General features: G+C 40.0%; 1 protein-coding gene across 4 annotated transcripts in view; it reads left to right on the plus strand.

Annotated features, from left to right (window-relative positions):
• LOC139666160 (NACHT, LRR and PYD domains-containing protein 3-like) overlaps nt 1-16,079 on the plus strand; it is a 50,341-nt gene extending 34,262 nt beyond the window's left edge. For 2 of the 4 annotated variants that reach the window (XM_071545284.1, XM_071545285.1), the window contains exons 2-8: nt 3,998-4,304; nt 5,854-5,961; nt 8,633-10,499; nt 10,621-10,794; nt 11,454-11,627; nt 14,914-15,087; nt 15,666-16,079. In XM_071545284.1, coding sequence (XP_071401385.1) covers nt 4,007-4,304; nt 5,854-5,961; nt 8,633-10,499; nt 10,621-10,794; nt 11,454-11,627; nt 14,914-15,087; nt 15,666-15,909 — 3,039 coding nt within the window. In that variant the 5' untranslated portion in view covers nt 3,998-4,006 and the 3' untranslated portion in view covers nt 15,910-16,079. Of the gene's footprint in view, nt 1-3,061; nt 3,120-3,997; nt 4,305-5,853; nt 5,962-8,632; nt 10,500-10,620; nt 10,795-11,453; nt 11,628-14,913; nt 15,088-15,665 lie in introns of all 4 variants that reach the window. The other 2 variants (XM_071545282.1, XM_071545283.1) reach the window with 2 other exon arrangements.
• Nucleotides 16,080-17,498: the final 1,419 nt, after the last annotated feature.

A 17,498-nucleotide genomic window follows, 5' to 3' on the forward strand; every position in this document is an offset into this window, starting at 1 on the left:
ATACATTCCATTTAGCACAAAACCATTTTGCAAAGTCCATGTGTTATTTGTTTGAAAGGCTTCAAATCTTTCTTTGTGGATGGACCTGCTTGGTCTATTTGAAGGAAAGTGCAGGCTGTCCTGGTAGTTTCTACACTCAGTGGGTACGCAACATGGTACAACATGTGAAAGTACAGACGGTTCACATTTCAGCAGGTTTTTTTTTCACTGACTTCCATAGTAAAGTTACAGTAGAGAAAGCAAACAAAAACTGCTCCCTCTATGTCATTAAACCTTTCGGTTTGAACAAGTGTAACACCGAAATTCTTCAATGTTATAATTCAGTATAAGTATAATTAAGTGTTAGAATTTCAATGTTACATTTGTTGGTTTAAAGACCCTATAGACAACTTTTTTGCTTTAACTTATCATTATGAAGTAAATGTTGATTGCACAGTGTAATGTCTGTAGAATAATGACACCATCAGTGTTTAGATTGGTTCCTATAAGCCTCGCTTTCACTATGCAGCTCTGTCTGCCACCGGGTACGATCTCCCGGGAGAATGAAGGCTCGACTTACGGCACAAAGGAAGTGAGTCATCCATTGCGCAACCAAAAGAGGTCCGGTAGCTATCCCCAGTAAAAAAAAAAAAAAAAAGGTAGCTATCCCCAGTAGCGGAAATGGCGGACAGTGGAAAAACCTCAGTGACAGTGGAAACTCTACCCTCTATCATAGCACTGTGATCGGGGTTTATAGATCAAATTGGGATTGTTTCTTGCTTTGGACAGTAGTAGTTTGGACAGTAGCAGGCTGTTGGTGGTAGCGTTAGCCATGTTGCTAACACTACCGCTAGCAGTCAGAAAACGAACCAGGAGCTACAAGGAAGCCAGGACCAGCCAGAAACAAACATCTATGTTTGTTTCTGAAACAAAAGAAACAAACATCTAACTATGCTTGTTTCTGGCTGCTAGCGTTAGCTACCGTAGCTAGCGTTAGCAACGTTAGCCAGTTAGCTAATGCTAGCTAATGCTAGCAGCCAGAAACAAACAAATGATCCATTGTCCGTTTGATAATCTAAACAAAGAACAGGTTTTCTTGCAGTGGCCTTTCTAAAGTGAGCAGTGGTGAAAGTTACTATATTGTTAAGTTGATAAGCAGACAGATGGTTTGTTCTGTTGCACAGAGCTAGACTCTAACAGAAAGAGATCCGGTTGTCTTTGAGACAGCGGAGCAAACAACAACAAAACCACCTGGAAACACTAGAGGGAGACAACGGGGGGAAAGATGAAAAGTTGTCTGTATCCACTTTAATAACATAAAGAAAGCGATTCACTTTCTTCTACTTCACAAAACATTTCAGCAGGTTTTTTTATACATTGTTTGCACTCATTTATGTGCTAGAAGTGGAAGTGCAAATTTCCGACCTGTTTTGCCATACTAGTTAACAGAAATAAAGGAAGTGAAAACAGGGAACCAACTAGTGATGGCGAAATTAAGCTTTCTGAAGCATTATGGTTTTCCCACACACTGGGTCAAAAATGGGTTCAGCAAATCGCCTCTACTGGTGAACAGAGTGTAGCACAGTAAACCAGACGACTAGTAACAGCTTTATAGTCTGTGAGCCCTCCTATAGGTAACTGGTCTGTATAGTGGACTGAGGAAGATTTGGGGTTCGATTCCACAAACGTGAAAATACGTGTGCATGAATTGGTGTTTTTCAGTGGTTCAAACTTCATAATAAAATATTGAGTGTGAGAGTGAATATTTTTTGATAATAAACGCAAGGACAGAAGAACAAAAGGGATAAATAAAGACAACAACTTCCTGATAAAGTGGAAGAATAGGGAGAAAGTGCTTAAGGACAGACTGTGGTTCACTTGGGCAGAGGTAATTCAGTAATACGTTTTGAAATAGCCTGTATTTTGCTATTATCTGGAATGTGCTGCAGAAACACATTGATTTGGTTGGGCATTTATATGTCTGTTTCAAACAGAAATCAAGTGAAACTGTTATTTAGGCAAAGGCATTTGTGTAATATGACAACCTTGTTAGGGTAAATTCAAAATATTCCCACACTGGGGAACGGCAGCTCTTTCTTTCTGGCTCCATCATGATACAGAAATAAACGCAATCTAATCGACTGTCCACTATGACGACGCTGTACTAACACTACAACCCATGATTTGTTCATTCTTACAGTTCATTTTAAAGGGAAAGCCGCCGATACGTTTCAAATCTGACAAACCTGGTACTCAGTTCGGTGTCAGACGTAACATTAGTGTATATGATGATGTTGTGAAATCTTTCAAGATGTGTATTCGATGCTCACAGATATGAATATTCATTAGTTAATTGTACTCAGATTTCCAACATTTGACTTCGGGGCCAAACTGAACCTTCTTTAAGAAGTTTTTACATGTTTTACTTTTAGTGTTGCCAGATAAAATCAACACCAGGTCACAAGTTAACTGTTGTCAAATCTCATTTCACTGGTGAGATATGAGGAAGTCAGAAGGCCTGACAGCTTGGATAAGATTGACTGAAGTTTGATCCACTGATAATACACTGAGTGTACAAAACAACAAGACTTTATCAATACCCTACTTTTACAAAGTCCAAGTCTCAATTATAAGAATTAAAATCCTTCTTACTACATGTGAAAGTACAGAGTGTTCACTTTTATTCCGTTTTTTTCTATATTGAATTCCATAGTAAAGTTAGAGAAGAGGAAGTGCAGTAAAAGTGCTCACTCTGTGTTTTCACATGTAGAGATGAAGGATAATTTTTTTTTTTTTCTTTGAAAACTCAGGAGGAATCTACGGAAGAGGATTAGGGCCACATGTGAAAAATTTATTTGAATTCTGACTTTATTCTCAGAATTCTGACTTTAAACTCAGAACTCAAATAAATTTTTCACATGTGGCCCTAATCCTCTTCCGTAGGAATCAAATGTCACGCATAAGTGACTCTGGTATTCCATCCTAAAATCCTGTTAAGATGTAGTGAAGGACTGTCGTGGAATTTCATCAATACACAAACTCAGCTGACTGCTGTTGATGATGCTTTATTTTACGTGCACAGGAGAAAGGTCATCACCCTAGCAGTGGCATGGTCCTTCTCCCGGCGGACACAGGTTCCGGTCAGTATTTATACATAGCTCGGGGGTGGAGCTAACAGAGGAAGTAGAAACTTACATGCAACCAGCCTGCAGTGACACCTACAGGCCTGGTGGCGCACAGCTTATATATAAAATTCCTCCACAGACCCTTGTATCAGACTTCCTAGCAAGACAGGTAAAACTCCAGCTTATCTGGAAAGAAGAAATATATTCAAAATGTTTAACTACTGCTAATATAGTTAAACATTGTAATGTTAATGTTAAACACTGCCTCCTTTGCTCAAGCTGATTCCACTGTAATGGTGGCAAAAACGTTTTTGGGACATGAAAACCAGCAGGGACCCTCAAAATGCCCCAACTTTTTAAAACCCTGCACTCATGAAGTCACACCGTGAAAAAACACAGCTAGTGAGATGGAGTCCTGGGTGCTGCAACCATAATGTGACACTAACACAGCTATGCATGCTGGTTGGTTTATGTGAGGTTCTTCTAAAGGTTTACATGAATATCATGTTAAATGCATATGAGGCATGTGTGTTTACTGAGTTTCTATTCCACTTTCACAGAAAAGAGAAGTGATATACTTTTAAACAACAAATGCCAAATTAATGTATTTTGAACTAATTTTGTACAACAAGACAATGTGCAAAAGGTCAAATAAAGAGAATATTTACTTACAGCAACAAGAACATGTGATGTTCAGATCAGGCTCATTCCATCAATTACCTTTTGGGATCTGGCTGACAAAGTACTTTTACAAGATTGTAACAATGGTATTGATCTGATGTGTTGTGATGTGATGTAATGTGATGTGATGTGATTAAATTCATTTTTAATGATCCCAGTGGAGCAATTGCATAATTGTCCTTTGAGTGTAAAATATTGTCGAACTTTACCAGGGAGCAACGATGACGACGGATAAAGAGAAACTCTGGAAAACTAAAAGGCTCCTTATCAAAACACTTGATGATTTGAGACATGAAGAGTTCAAGATCTTCCAGTGGTTCCTGCAGCAGGATGACATCCTGGAAGGTTTCCCAGCCATCAAAAAGAGCAAAGTGGAGAAGGCAAACAGGCAGGACACAGTGGATCAGATGGTGCAGACCTACAACCAACACTCTCTGGAGGTGACCAAGAAGGTTTTGATGAAGATCAACAGGAATGATCTAGTGCAGAGTTTGTCAAACAGCAGCTCAGGACCTGAAGGTAAGTCATGGGGAGATAAAAATACAAACATGTGAAAAACAGAAAAGACACAAATGTCTCATGAGTTTATAATTAATAGTCAAGAGGTAAAGACACCTGCTAAGCAGCCACAGTAGCCTCAGAGTTATCAGCTGGTTGTTGGAAGGCACAAAGCTAGAGACGGCTGGTTTAGTCCTTAGTGTTAGTTCACTGTACCTGCATCCTGAGGGGAGTGCAGTGTGTGTGTGTGTGTGTGTGTGTGTGTGTGTGATGTCCGAAGGTATATATGTGACTCCTTCTTCCTGGTTGCTGGGTGGTTCCTGGTCTGTGCCAATGATTTTAATGCAGATCCTGTGTTTGTGTTGATGCTTCACAAACCTTCTGGGGAAGAAGAGGCGTTGCTGACATTTTGAGAATATGTTTTGGGTATTTCTCTTGAAGAAGAGTTTGTGATGGATGGTGGTGCTGAGGTATTTGTATTCCTCAACACGCTCTGTGGTCTGGTTAGTTACCACCAGTGCTGCGATGGAAGGCTGATCTGATTTATTCCAGGGGGCAGAAAAGAACGACATGGGAGGCATCAGGGAAGGGAAACTGCACTGATTGGAAATAACACGTTACAGACTTTAGCTGAGTCAGTGCTGCTACCAGATGAGTCGATATAAATAAGATTATTCTGATGAAGTTTGACTGAACGATGATGAATAGTGGTGTGGTGAGGGAGGGACAGTCTCAGTCTGATACACTATGCTGTCTGAGCTATCAGACTCCACACCCTCACTAGATGATGCAGTAGAAGCTGTTCAGTTTCTCTGACATGGCGACACACTCATCTGCCCTAAAGCCGGATTAGCTTGGCTTGACCTTCCTGGAAGAGCTTCTCCACCTTCTCCCTGTTCACTTCCTCAGCCTGTTTTATCTGTTTTTTCACTTCTGCTCTGCTGTTATTCTGCATTCAGACAGTAGATGTGTGAAGAGAGGCAGGCTGCCTTTTGAGTCTCTGTGTTTATTTTGAGTTTTATGTTATGCAGATGTCAGGAAAACAGCAAAAAGGCAAGTCTCATTGTGTTGTGATTGTTTTACATTTTATAATTTTAAGAGCATGAATGGGTATAATTTGACCTTTCTAGCACATTAAAAGTAGTTACTGCCATTTAGTTTTGTGGAGCAGAATTGACTCCCATTCATTCTGACTGTGACTCTGGTCCCATTTATCGAGTGCTGTAGAGACAGAGAAAAGGTTTTGAGCTACATCAGACCCACAAGGCCTCAAATGGCAGTCAACCCAGGACCAGGACCAGCAGACCTCAGTCAAGGACGAGACAGAGAGACAGACAGCAGGTCAATGGTTCAGGTTTAAATAAACAGGAACACATGTATGGGTCTCCACAGAGGAAGACGGTTTGTGTCAAAATGAAACTAAACATGATGAATGTTCAGTTCCTTCAGTCCTTCAGTATTTATGTAAAGAGTCTCTCTCTCTCTGTCTCTCTCTCCCTCTCTCCGTATCTGTATCTCTCTCTCCCTCTCGCTCTCTCCCTCTCTCTCTCTCTCTCTCTCTCTCTCTCAGTGGATGTCGGTGATGTCGGGGAGACTTCAGAGAACAGAGGATCTTCCTCCAGTCAACCACAGTCTGCTCCTCTTCCTCACCTTCCCACTGACAGCAGTCAGACTGAAGGTAAAGCTATTCTCTGGCTCGTCCTGGCTGCCATGTTGGTCTTGTCACTGCCCATTTAGTGTGGCTGTTAAAATGATGAAGGATTTATAAACGATAGAGAATGGCTGGCAAAGCTCTCTCTCAACTTATTGGGTTCTGGGGATTTCAGCCCACCACTGGAGTGATCGGTCAAATCACAAGATAGACTTGAAGCTCCAGTTAATAAACTTTATTAGGTGTAACTGTGAGTGTGGTTTCTGTAAAAAGGGGAAAACATAAAACAAGGAATTATTATAAACTACTGTCATGGACTGACTAACAGTTGTCTGAGGCAATTTACAGCCATACCCAGTAGATCCACTAGGTGGCACTTTAAGGTCACCAATGGCATCAGATTCTAATACAGTAATTACAAACAGCATAATGACAACCAAACAGTGCACAACTAACAGTCAATAAGAAGGCAGTAACTCAGTTACTATGCATACTTAACTTAAAATGCAGAAACACCAAAAGGTAGGCAAAAACTGTGCCTATGGCACTTGGTCATAGTTAGAAAGAGCACACTGGTATATTGTGTATTTTGTTGTATAGTTGCTAGCCATACGATTATCAGTTGCAGGGAGTATTAAATAGCTAAACACAAGAACTGGGTCACATACAGTAATGTTTGCATTGCTTACACACACATTAGCAACTAAGGCTAGATAGTGTCGACTCTTAATTGCCAGTACTAATTAACATGAACGTGACGGTCGGAGAAAGTAAATTGTCCACATTTAGCTAAGAGGTAATATTATGAACTGAGAACAGCAACAATCATATTGATATATTAACCTACATACAGTATGTGTTCAGTACTTACAATCCCATGGACGCACACTAAGAGGTAAGCACACCACAATCAGAACTCAACATTGGAACTGCTGGTCTGGAAAACTACAACCAGTTAAGGGGAATATACCATTCCAGAAAAGGGGGGGTTGAACAGTCCAAGTGGGATTGGTCTTTTTAACAATTTACTTATAATGTTTCTTTTACTTAGTTTAGTTTCTTTTACTCACAGCTCCTGGAGCCGTATTCACAAACACTCTGAGAATCTTCTCAGAGTCTTAACTTCCCCTAAAACTTCCTAGCAAGGTGTTCTATCTTAGGAGTGATTTAGGAAAGTTCTCAGAGCGACTCTGAGCGAGGAATGGACAAGAACTTTTATCTTAGTGAGGAGATGTGGATGCCTCTGTTGCTAGGTATGATGCTCTCTTTTAGACGCTGTCATTGGTCCATCAGGACAAATCCAGTCATTCAGAATGCACACAAGGAATCACAAGTGATAATCACACAATTTAGTCTATAAAAGTGTGGTTTACTTATACTGTCAAAAATGAAAATCCCTGTTTAATCAATAGTTAGAGCAACCTAATGATTTTGACAAAATGTAGCCTAACTTTTTAGTACTTGCACGGTCCTCACTGATGTGTGATGTCTTTATTTGGGTGGATGCAGTAATGTTATTATGACTTTACCAGTTCAATGTTAAGATTTGGTGAAAATGGCTCAAGACTTAGTAGTATTAGTACTGATGATTTATGGACTATATTGGCAAGCCTATATGAATAGGGTTGTTGAACAAGAGTAGATTGTCGATGATGCGGACGTCTGTCCCATCAGTGAACCGACAACACCGGGGAAACCCGCTGCATCCATGAATGCAGTTTTGTTGGCTGGCAAGGTGCGCACGTCCAGTGGGAATGAAATAAACTGCATCACAACATGAGGCTGCAAAGTTTGTGTGATTATTCTGCTGATGGAGGGTTGTAGACCTTAATCATCACTGCTGCACTGTTGCATTTTGCTTGTTACCAGATATCTTATTGGTGTGATAACTTTCATAATAGTAATAGTATTAATGGCATTATAGTGTTACTTTCTTGAGTGGGAGATGTGAGCACATCTCTAATGAGATCAGCAACAAACATCATCCTGCAGGATCTAACCTGTAGCTTTATTATCTCACTGTCATTCAGCGTTTGGAGAACATTTCTCCTCCTCTGTGTCATTTTCTCCTCTGCTTAAGAAACTCCTCAGCTCCTGAAAGTCCTCCTCTCTACTCTGAACAGTTTTCCACCTTAGCAGCTCTCTTAAGGGCTAAGATGCTTCTTGAATAGCTTTTATCTTTACTAGGATTTAATCTTATTTTAATTCTAAGAGTAATAATTCTAAGAATTTTCTTAGATTTTCACCATTAGGAACAACTCTTAGTACTAGGAAGCTTTGTGAATACGGCTCCTGAAGTACTGATTCATCTGAGTAACAGGTGCAGAATGGGGTTTGTGACCTGAGGGTCGGCTGTTCAAATCCTTGAACCAGAAGATCTTGCATGAGAAAGTGAATCAGTAATGCTCTCCACTTCCTTTAAAAACTATTATCAAGATGCCCTTGAGCAAGGCACTGAACCCCCAGCTGCTCCAGTGGAGCTGCTCAGTAGAAGACTGTGGTTGTACTGGGAAGTTGACAGGTCTAAATGTGTAAATGTGTGATTGTGAAGCTGGGGTCAAAGAGCATGTGTCCTCATCAAAACTTTTCTCTGGAAAATAGAGAGTTAAAAAATGTTGTGAATGAAAGCAACCCACAGTTAATTAGCTGCTACACTTGTAATGAAATATCTGAATGGATGTTACTTTGTTCTACACAGATTTGCTGGCGAGAACAACAGAGTCTCAACATCCCATCACAGGGTACCAACAAAAGGTCCAATCTAACCTCCAGGACAAGTTTATGTGTGCACAAGAAGGATGGTTAGAGAGGAAGGATCAGGAACTTCTGGGTGATATCTACACAGAGCTCTACATCACAGACGGGGGTGACATACACATCAACAGGCAGCATGAGGTCAGGCAGATTGAGATGGCATCAAGAACGCCAGCAGACACAGAGGAATCAATCAAACCCAGCGACATCTTCAAACACCCTTCTGGAAAACACAGATCCATAAGAACAGTGCTGACCAATGGGGTCGCAGGAATCGGCAAAACGTTCCTTGTGCACAAGTTCATCCTGGACTGGACTGAAGAGAGAGCCAATCAAGATGTTCATCTCATATTCCCCTTCACCTTCCGCGAGCTGAATCTACTAAAGGGAAAAAGGTTTCGTTTTGCAGAACTAATTCACGAATGTATCTGGGAAACCAAAGACATCAAGGAGGAGGCTCTTAATGAAATCTTTACAGAACTACAGAAGTCAGGAAACAAAAACTATGAAAAGAGTAAATTCAAACTTCTGTTTGTGTTTGACGGTCTGGATGAGAGCCGCCTTCAACTAGACTTCACTGCCAATGAAAAGTGCTCTATTGATGTGACAACCAGAGTAGAAGTACTGCTGACAAACCTCATCAAGGGGAAACTACTTCCCTCTGCTCGCCTCTGGATAACCACACGACCTGCAGCAGCCAATCAGATCCCTGGAGACTTTGTTGACATGGTGACAGAGGTGAGAGGCTTCACTGACCCACAGAAGGAGGAGTACTTCAGGAAGAAATTCAGTGATGAGGAGCAGGCCAGCAGAATCATCTCCCACATCAAGACTTCACGAAGCCTCCACATCATGTGCCACATCCCTGTCTTCTGTTGGGTCACTGCTACAGTTCTGAAGGATCTGTTGAAAACCAGTGAGAGAGAAGAAGACCTGCCCAAGACCCTGACAGAGATGTACACAAAGTTCCTGGTGTTTCAGATCAATCAGACCAAAGAGAAGTATGTCACAGAAAACTGCATACAGTACATTCAGTCACTTGCTAAACTGGCTTTTCATCAGCTGGAGGAAGGCAACCTGATCTTCTATGAGAAGGATCTAAAAAAAAGTGGCATTCATTTCAGTGAAGCCTCAGTGTACTCAGGAGTGTTCACACAGATCTTTAAAGAGCAGGACCGGCCAAAGAAGGACAAAGACAAGAACAAGATGTTCAGCTTTGTCCATCTGAGCATTCAGGAGTTTCTGGCGGCTGTTCATGTGGTCCTGTCACTCATCAACAGCAACAAGAATGTAATGTCCATGCCGCAACTGACTTTAAAAAATCTGCAGATGTTTTTCAGCAAAACATCTACAACAAAGGTCCACAGGATTGCTATTGACAAGGCCTTACAGAGTCCAAATGGACACCTGGACTTGTTCCTCCGCTTCCTCCTGGGTCTTTCACTGGAGACCAATCAGGATCTCCTAGAAGACCTGTTGACACAGACAGGAAGTAGCTCACAGACCAATCAGGAAACAGTCCAGTACTTAAAGAAGAAGATCAGGAAGAATCCCTCTCCAGAGAGAAGCATCAATCTGTTCCACTGTCTGAATGAGCTGAATGACCGTTCTCTAGTGGAGAAGATCCAACAGTATCTGAGATCAGGAAGTCTCTCCACAGACAGACTCTCCCCTGGTCAGTGGTCGGCTCTGGTCTTCATCTTACTGTCATCAGAAGAAGAGCTGGATGTGTTTGACCTGAAGAAATACTCTGCTTCAGAGGAGGCTCTTCTGAGGCTGCTGCCAGTGGTCAAAGCCTCCAATAAAGCTCTGTAGGTGAAAAGATAACTGGATATAAAAACTATATCAAGTGTGATGTTTTTACAGAGGAGAAAATGGAAACATTTAAAGTGCTTGTTTGTCTTTTTGTTTGTCTCACTAATTCTCCTTCAGGCTGAGTGTCTGTCAGCTGTCAGAGAGAAGCTGTGAAGCTCTGGCCTCAGTTCTCAGCTCCCAGTCCTCTAGTCTGAGAGAGCTGGACCTGAGTAACAACGACCTGCAGGATTCAGGAGTGAAGCTGCTCTCTGCTGGACTGGGGAGTCCACACTGCAGACTAGAGACTCTCAGGTCAGGATTCCTGAATGTGCAATGTTAAGCACTGCCATTCTTCTTAATAGTAGAGCTGAACAATTAACCGAAACAAACAAGATGTAATATGAACTTCTGCAATTTCCAAATCACAGAGGCTGCAAAAACCTCATGAGCCCGTGGGTGGGATCATTTGTGCATGTACTATATAAAAATTCACCAAAATTAACCATTTATGATATTTACATTCTGTAAAAAGCACATTTCTCTGGAGAAATGCATTTTCCAAGGCGACCTTGAATGCCTCTTGTACCGCTCTCGGTAACGTCAGTTGAATAAACCAAAGCTAAGCTTCAAATGCAGAATTTTTTGAATTTTTTAACATCGTTCAGCCCTATAACATAGCATAGACCCTTTGGTGGATGTATTGATCCAAATCACCTTGCAGCACCATGTGTGAATACAGTTTTAACATGGGTGAACCCAGTGGGAATCAAACCAGCATCTCTGGCATTGTTAGTGTTGCACTCAGTTCATTGAACTACAACACCATGCAAAGAACACTGTGAACTCTGCTTTTAGATAAGGGAAACATCAATCAACATTATTAACAGTAATTATTTGAAAGGAAATTCATAGACAACATTGACATTAAAATATAAGATAATAATATTTTCATATGTTTTCATGTCCTTCAGGTTGAGTGTCTGTCAGCTGTCAGAGAGAAGCTGTGAAGCTCTGGCCTCAGTCCTCGGCTCCCAGTCCTCTAGTCTGAGAGAGCTGGACCTGAGTAACAACAACCTGCAGGATTCAGGAGTGAAGCTGCTCTCTGCTGGACTGGGGAGTCCACACTGCAGACTGGAGACTCTCAGGTCAGGATTCCTGAATGTGCAATGTTAAGCACTGAAAGTTTTTCAAGTCAAGTCTGATTTATTTGTACAGGTGTTTGATCACACAGACTGTCTTAAAAGACTTTACAGAGAATGAGCCTACCTAGATCTAATAATCAACAGTCAATCACAAAACAAAATTATGCAATACATTATGCAACAAAATAAAACACAAGGAAACAAAACAGCATATTGGAGACACAGAACAGGTCGACCTAACCTACGTAACAATGGAAGGGCCAATACCAAACAGACAGAGAGTGTAATGATGCAGACAGACCAACAGGCAGCGCTACACTGGGTTCCCAATGTCCAGTTCCTATATTAATGATGTCTGAACTAAAGTAAGAGAATAATACTGTGTCGGTCCTGAACTGGGCTGGCTGGGGTTGGCTGAATGGCAGTAAGAACAGAGCGGTTTTGAGTTTGGGTTTGAAGATTTCCAAAGAATTTGCTTCTCTAATCAGGAGAGGAAGTTGATTCCAGAGATAAGGAGTTCGGTAGGAAAACTCTCTGCTGCCTGCCGATCTCTTCTTGATTCTCAGGACAGTAAGGTGAGGGACGATGAGGTCGGATAAATATGACGGCATAAGTAGGGTTGTCACGATACTAGAATTTCTAACTTTGATACAATACCCAGGAAAATATCGATATGCGATACCATTTTCGATACCACAGGGGAAAAAAAATAATTTTCAATCTTTTTTTAAAAAATATTGTTAAAATGTAATTTTAACATGAAAACAATATTTTAAAGTTGTCTGAGATCAAACAACACATTTTTGATTGACAGGTGTTGATCGCCGTCACATGCACAAGCATGTGAAACATCATATTGCCTCCTGGCCTCTGCAGCATAGACTGTAAGCAACTAAGCAAAAAACACAGAGTCAGACACCCAAACTAGTCCCTTAATATCCGACAACACAGGGGGAAATCCTGGAGCAAACGAGACAGATGGACGGACAGACAGATTAAAAGAGAGAATATTCAAAGAATGTACTAAGTGAACAGAAAAATTAGAATACATTAAGATGTTAAAAAGGCCTTTTTATAAAAACATGTGTTTAAAAGAGATTTAAAAGAAGAAACTGTATTGGCTAACCTAAGACCCTCAGGCAGGCTACTCCAAAGCCTCGGTGCTCTGATTGTAAAAGCTCGATCACCTTTGTGACCAACCTGGACCAGTGAGGCTGCCTCTGAGGATCTCAGGTTACACTGTGGCACATACGGGGTTAGGAGCTCAGAAATGTAGCTGGGAGCCAGACCGTGTAGAGCCTTAAAGGTTATCAATAAAATCTTAAAATCAATTCTAAAACTTACAGGAAGCCAGTGAAGTGCAGCTAAATTCGGTGTGACATGTTCATATCTTTTTGAACCAGTAATCAGCCTTGCAGCAGCATTTTGTCACTAACTGTGTCATGATTTCCCTGAACTCAAGTACAGTGGTAGAATTTGGACGTTTCATAAAGATATCATAAAGTCTTATTACACTGCCAAATGCTCTTATGACAGTGTCATGAGTGTTTTCCCTGACCTCGGATGAAGGTAAGATGCATTCACAGTTTTTCTCAATCGATTTGACACATTTCTCCAAACTAAGGTTCCTGCTCTCAAAACTCTCTCAGGTCAATATTCCTGAATCTGCAAAGGGAGACTCTGCAGGTTTTACATCAGGACTCCAGAACTATTTTACATTGGCATTTTCAATTTCACTGAACATAAAGTTTTTGATTTTCCAGAATGTGTTTTGTCCTGATCCACATTCATACACAGCCATGAACCTGGAGGCCTGAGAGAAGATCCTCCATGCTTTGATCTCATGTCATTTATATTACTGCACCTCTCTCTTCCTGTCTCAGTCAAGATTCACTGTCACATCTCCAGCTTATTCAGAATAGAGCAGCTAGGACTTTAACTAGTGTGAAGCAGAGATCATATATCCCAGATTTAGCATATTTCCACTGTTTACCTGCTGATGAAGAATTAATATTAAGATTTCACAGAGTTTGACTAATTTTTGCTCTGAGTTACACTGCAGAACTCTTAGTTCTGTCTGAGCTGGAGAGCAAGCTGAGATCTTCAGGTCCTTCTGACTGACACTCAGTCTAAACTCCAGACTAAAGGTGAAAACACTTTTGCCATCAAGGCCTCTAGACTGTGGAATGCTTTCCTGAGGGACTTGGACTGGCAAATTCACTATCATCTTTTAAAACACTTTAAATCTGCCTCATATATCTTGCCATTCTTCTTAATGGCTTTCTATAAAGCATAACATAGTAGAGCTGAACAATTAACCGAAACAAACAAAATGTAATATGAACTTCTGCAATTTCCAAATCACAGAGGCTGCAAAAACCCCACAAGCCCGTGGGTGTGATCATTCGTGCATGTACTATATAAAAATTCACCAAAATTAAACCATTTATGATATTTAAATTCTGTAAAAAGCACATTTCTCTGGAGAACTGCATTTTCCAAGGCGACATTGAATGCCTCTTGTACCGCTCTCGGTCAGTTGAATACACCAAAGCTAAGCTTCAAATGCTGAATTTTCATCAGAAAACACCTGATTATACGCCGCATAACCATTTCGTAAAAATTTCTGCCAAGTCTATCCTCAGTCACTAATAATCGAGCACAAGGGGCAAAATAGACAGAAAAACACACAGAATATATTTGATAAGCTATAAAATAAATGTAATATGGCTCAAAGCACCACACCTTGGAGCCAGTGGCTGCTTAGCCCCGTTGGGACTGGTGAAAACCTTAAATCAGACTCAAACTCAGTAAATCCTGCACACTGGCATCTATTTTTTTTAATAAAATCACTTTTATTTAAACAACTTTAAAGTTCTAAAATACATATGACAAGAAAAACTTGTGATGATGTGAATCGCAGTTTAATCGCAATTGCAATTTTCTAATAATCACCATTATATTTTTTGTCAATATCGTTCAGCCCTATAACATAGCATAGACCATTTGGTGGATGTATTGATCCAAATCACCTTGCAGCTCCATGTGTGAATACAGTTTTAACATGGGTGAATCCAGTGGGAATCAAACCAGCATCTCTGGCATTGTTAGTGCTGCACTCAGTTCAATGAACTACAGCACCATGCAAACAACACTGTGAACTCTGCTTTTAGATAAGGGAAACATCAATCAACATTATTAACAGTAATTATTTGAAAGGAAATTCATAGACAACATTGACATTAAAATATAAGAGAATAATATTTTCATATGTTTTCATGTCCTTCAGGCTGAGTGTCTGTCAGCTGTCAGAGAGAAGCTGTGAAGCTCTGGCCTCAGTTCTCAGCTCCCAGTCCTCTAGTCTGAGAGAGCTGGACCTGAGTAACAACGACCTGCAGGATTCAGGAGTGAAGCTGCTCTCTGCTGGACTGGGGAGTCCACACTGTAGACTGGAGACTCTCAGGTCAGGATTCCTCAACCTGGTCAACACATGACCATTTAAATCCTGCTTTACTTACAGAGTAACATCAGTGAATAGATTCCTAACCTGTGGAGGATTTTCTCTGCTCTTATGATTGTGGTAACAACCTTTCACTCTACTTTCTGTCCCCTATTAACTGTTTTCTGCTTTGTATCAGGATATTTCATTTTTTCCCTCCTTGCTGTCTGTTGTTGAGACCTAAAATACCAAAAAGTATTTCTAAGATTCTACAGCAAACTGATCCAAGAACTGCCAAACTGACCAAATGAAAGCACAAAGCAGATCATTGGAGCAACAGTTTGTAGTGGTGACCGCTGCAGTTTTTACTAAAATTAAATCACGTTATCACACCTAGCATCAGAGCAGATAGTGATTATCTAACATGAATCTTGTTTTAAACAGGAAGTTTACACTGAGAGCTTAGCTCTCTTTTCCAGAAAACACTTGTGTAGAAAAACAGGAAAAATTAATTCTCAGTAATAAACAATAAATAAACTATACACCAATGGAAGAAACGTTAAAACTTAACTGTGTGTGTGTGTGTGTGTGTGTGTGTGCAGGCTGTCAGGCTGTCTGCTCACAGAGGAAGGCTGTGCTTCTCTGGCCTCAGCTCTGAGCTCCAACCCCTCCCATCTGAGAGAGCTGGACCTGAGCTACAATCATCCAGGAGTCTCAGGAGTGAAGCTGCTCTCTGCTGGACTGGAGGATCCACACTGGAGACTGGACTCTCTCAGGTATGGAGAGGCAATGTCTGCTAGAAGGCTGAGAGTCACACACATTTTCTCTGTCACACTGAGAAGATGAGGAATATTGATTAATGTCTAACAGCAGTTATGACTGATGCTGTATGGAAACTCATTCATATTGAAGGTTATTAAATGTCCATGTTTCCATCATCAAAGAGAATCTGCTGGTCTGACTTTGTTTATTCCCCCAGTGTGGACCATGGTGGAGAGCAGAGGTTGAAACCAGGTCTGAGGAAATGTAAGTGTGTATTTATTTTGATTCATGAAAACAAAGCAACACACATTCAACTATTTAGATAGAAAGTCCATTTACACAGCAGTATGTGAAGGTGATGACATCATGTGGGACTAAAAAGCTTCATGTGAAAATTCTTAACGAGGCAACAAAATATTTAACCTTGATGAAAAATTTTTTTTTTCCCAGGTATACGGCACCATAAGAACTAGTAATGGTAAAAAAAAATGCATAATACATTTTTTAATGAATTAATATTGTGGAAAAAATGCCAAAAAAGAGGGTTAACGTGGCTTAATGAGCTCATATCGAAATGAAAATCTCTTAACACTAACACTTCACTAGAGCCCAAAAACAATTTCTAGAAAAAATAGGGAAACATTTAAAAAAACATCTTCAAATCATAAATCATACATCATGTATCAGCAGGAGATACTGTGGTGAAAGTTTGAAGTTAAAAATAAATCAGTAACATGGTCAGAAACTATGACAAGATCCCCAGTGGAAAATGAATGGAAATGATTGAGCTTAATGTGGTTTAATGACCTACTAAAAGAAAGGTGGAATGAAATAAAATGTATTCCAAGTGGACTGAAATAAAGAAGTTATGAACTAACAAGAAATATTTTTGAAAACTCATCAAAGTCCAAATAGGCCTTAATGTGGTTTAATGACCTAAAGTCAAAATAGAAAAATTCACCTTTAAATCATGCATCAGTAGAATAGAAGAAAATACTGAGGTGAAAATTTCAAGTTAAAGGAAAATAAAAAAGGTGGTCAAAAAACTAAGACTATATCACAAGTGAAAGTGAAGAGAAACACTGAGCATGATGAGGCTTTATGTGTCTGAATGAGCTAAAACTGATGAAGACCAATCGCACATGAAGGGGAAACCTCATCCTAATACTTACTACCATAATAAGAAACCACTGGGCTGGAACCAGAAACACTGCTCTATCACATTAAGGCCTTCTGGCCTAAACTCATGATTTGATTTTTTAAAATATTTATTGTCACTTCATCGACGTCTTCTTCTTCTCATAGCAAGGTCTTATGACCAAGTACACTTCAAATACATTTAATTTCATTCCACCTTACTTTCAGGTCATTAAGCCTATTAAATAAGTTGTGAAATATGTATCTCTTTATTTATAGGTACGTATGTATGTTTGTGTATGTATCTATATTATAATTATTGTTATGTATTTAGTTATTAATTTGTAACCCATTCATATTATCATTAGTCTCTTTTCATCATATTTTCCTAATTGTTAAACCTTATGTAAGCCACATCAGAGGTTAGGTTGCCTCTTCTTGTAATTTAAATCAATAAATGAATATATAATTAGTCACAAAAATTAAACAGTTCAATAATTAACAGTCAACTTGTTAATAAATCAACAAATAATAAA

Source organism: Centroberyx affinis, unplaced genomic scaffold (genome assembly GCF_046629955.1).
Source record: "Centroberyx affinis isolate AG114_WGS23_722 - 3 ecotype Tasmania unplaced genomic scaffold, CSIRO-AGI_Caff_v1 ptg004842l_1, whole genome shotgun sequence".
Taxonomy (NCBI): domain Eukaryota; kingdom Metazoa; phylum Chordata; class Actinopteri; order Beryciformes; family Berycidae; genus Centroberyx; species Centroberyx affinis.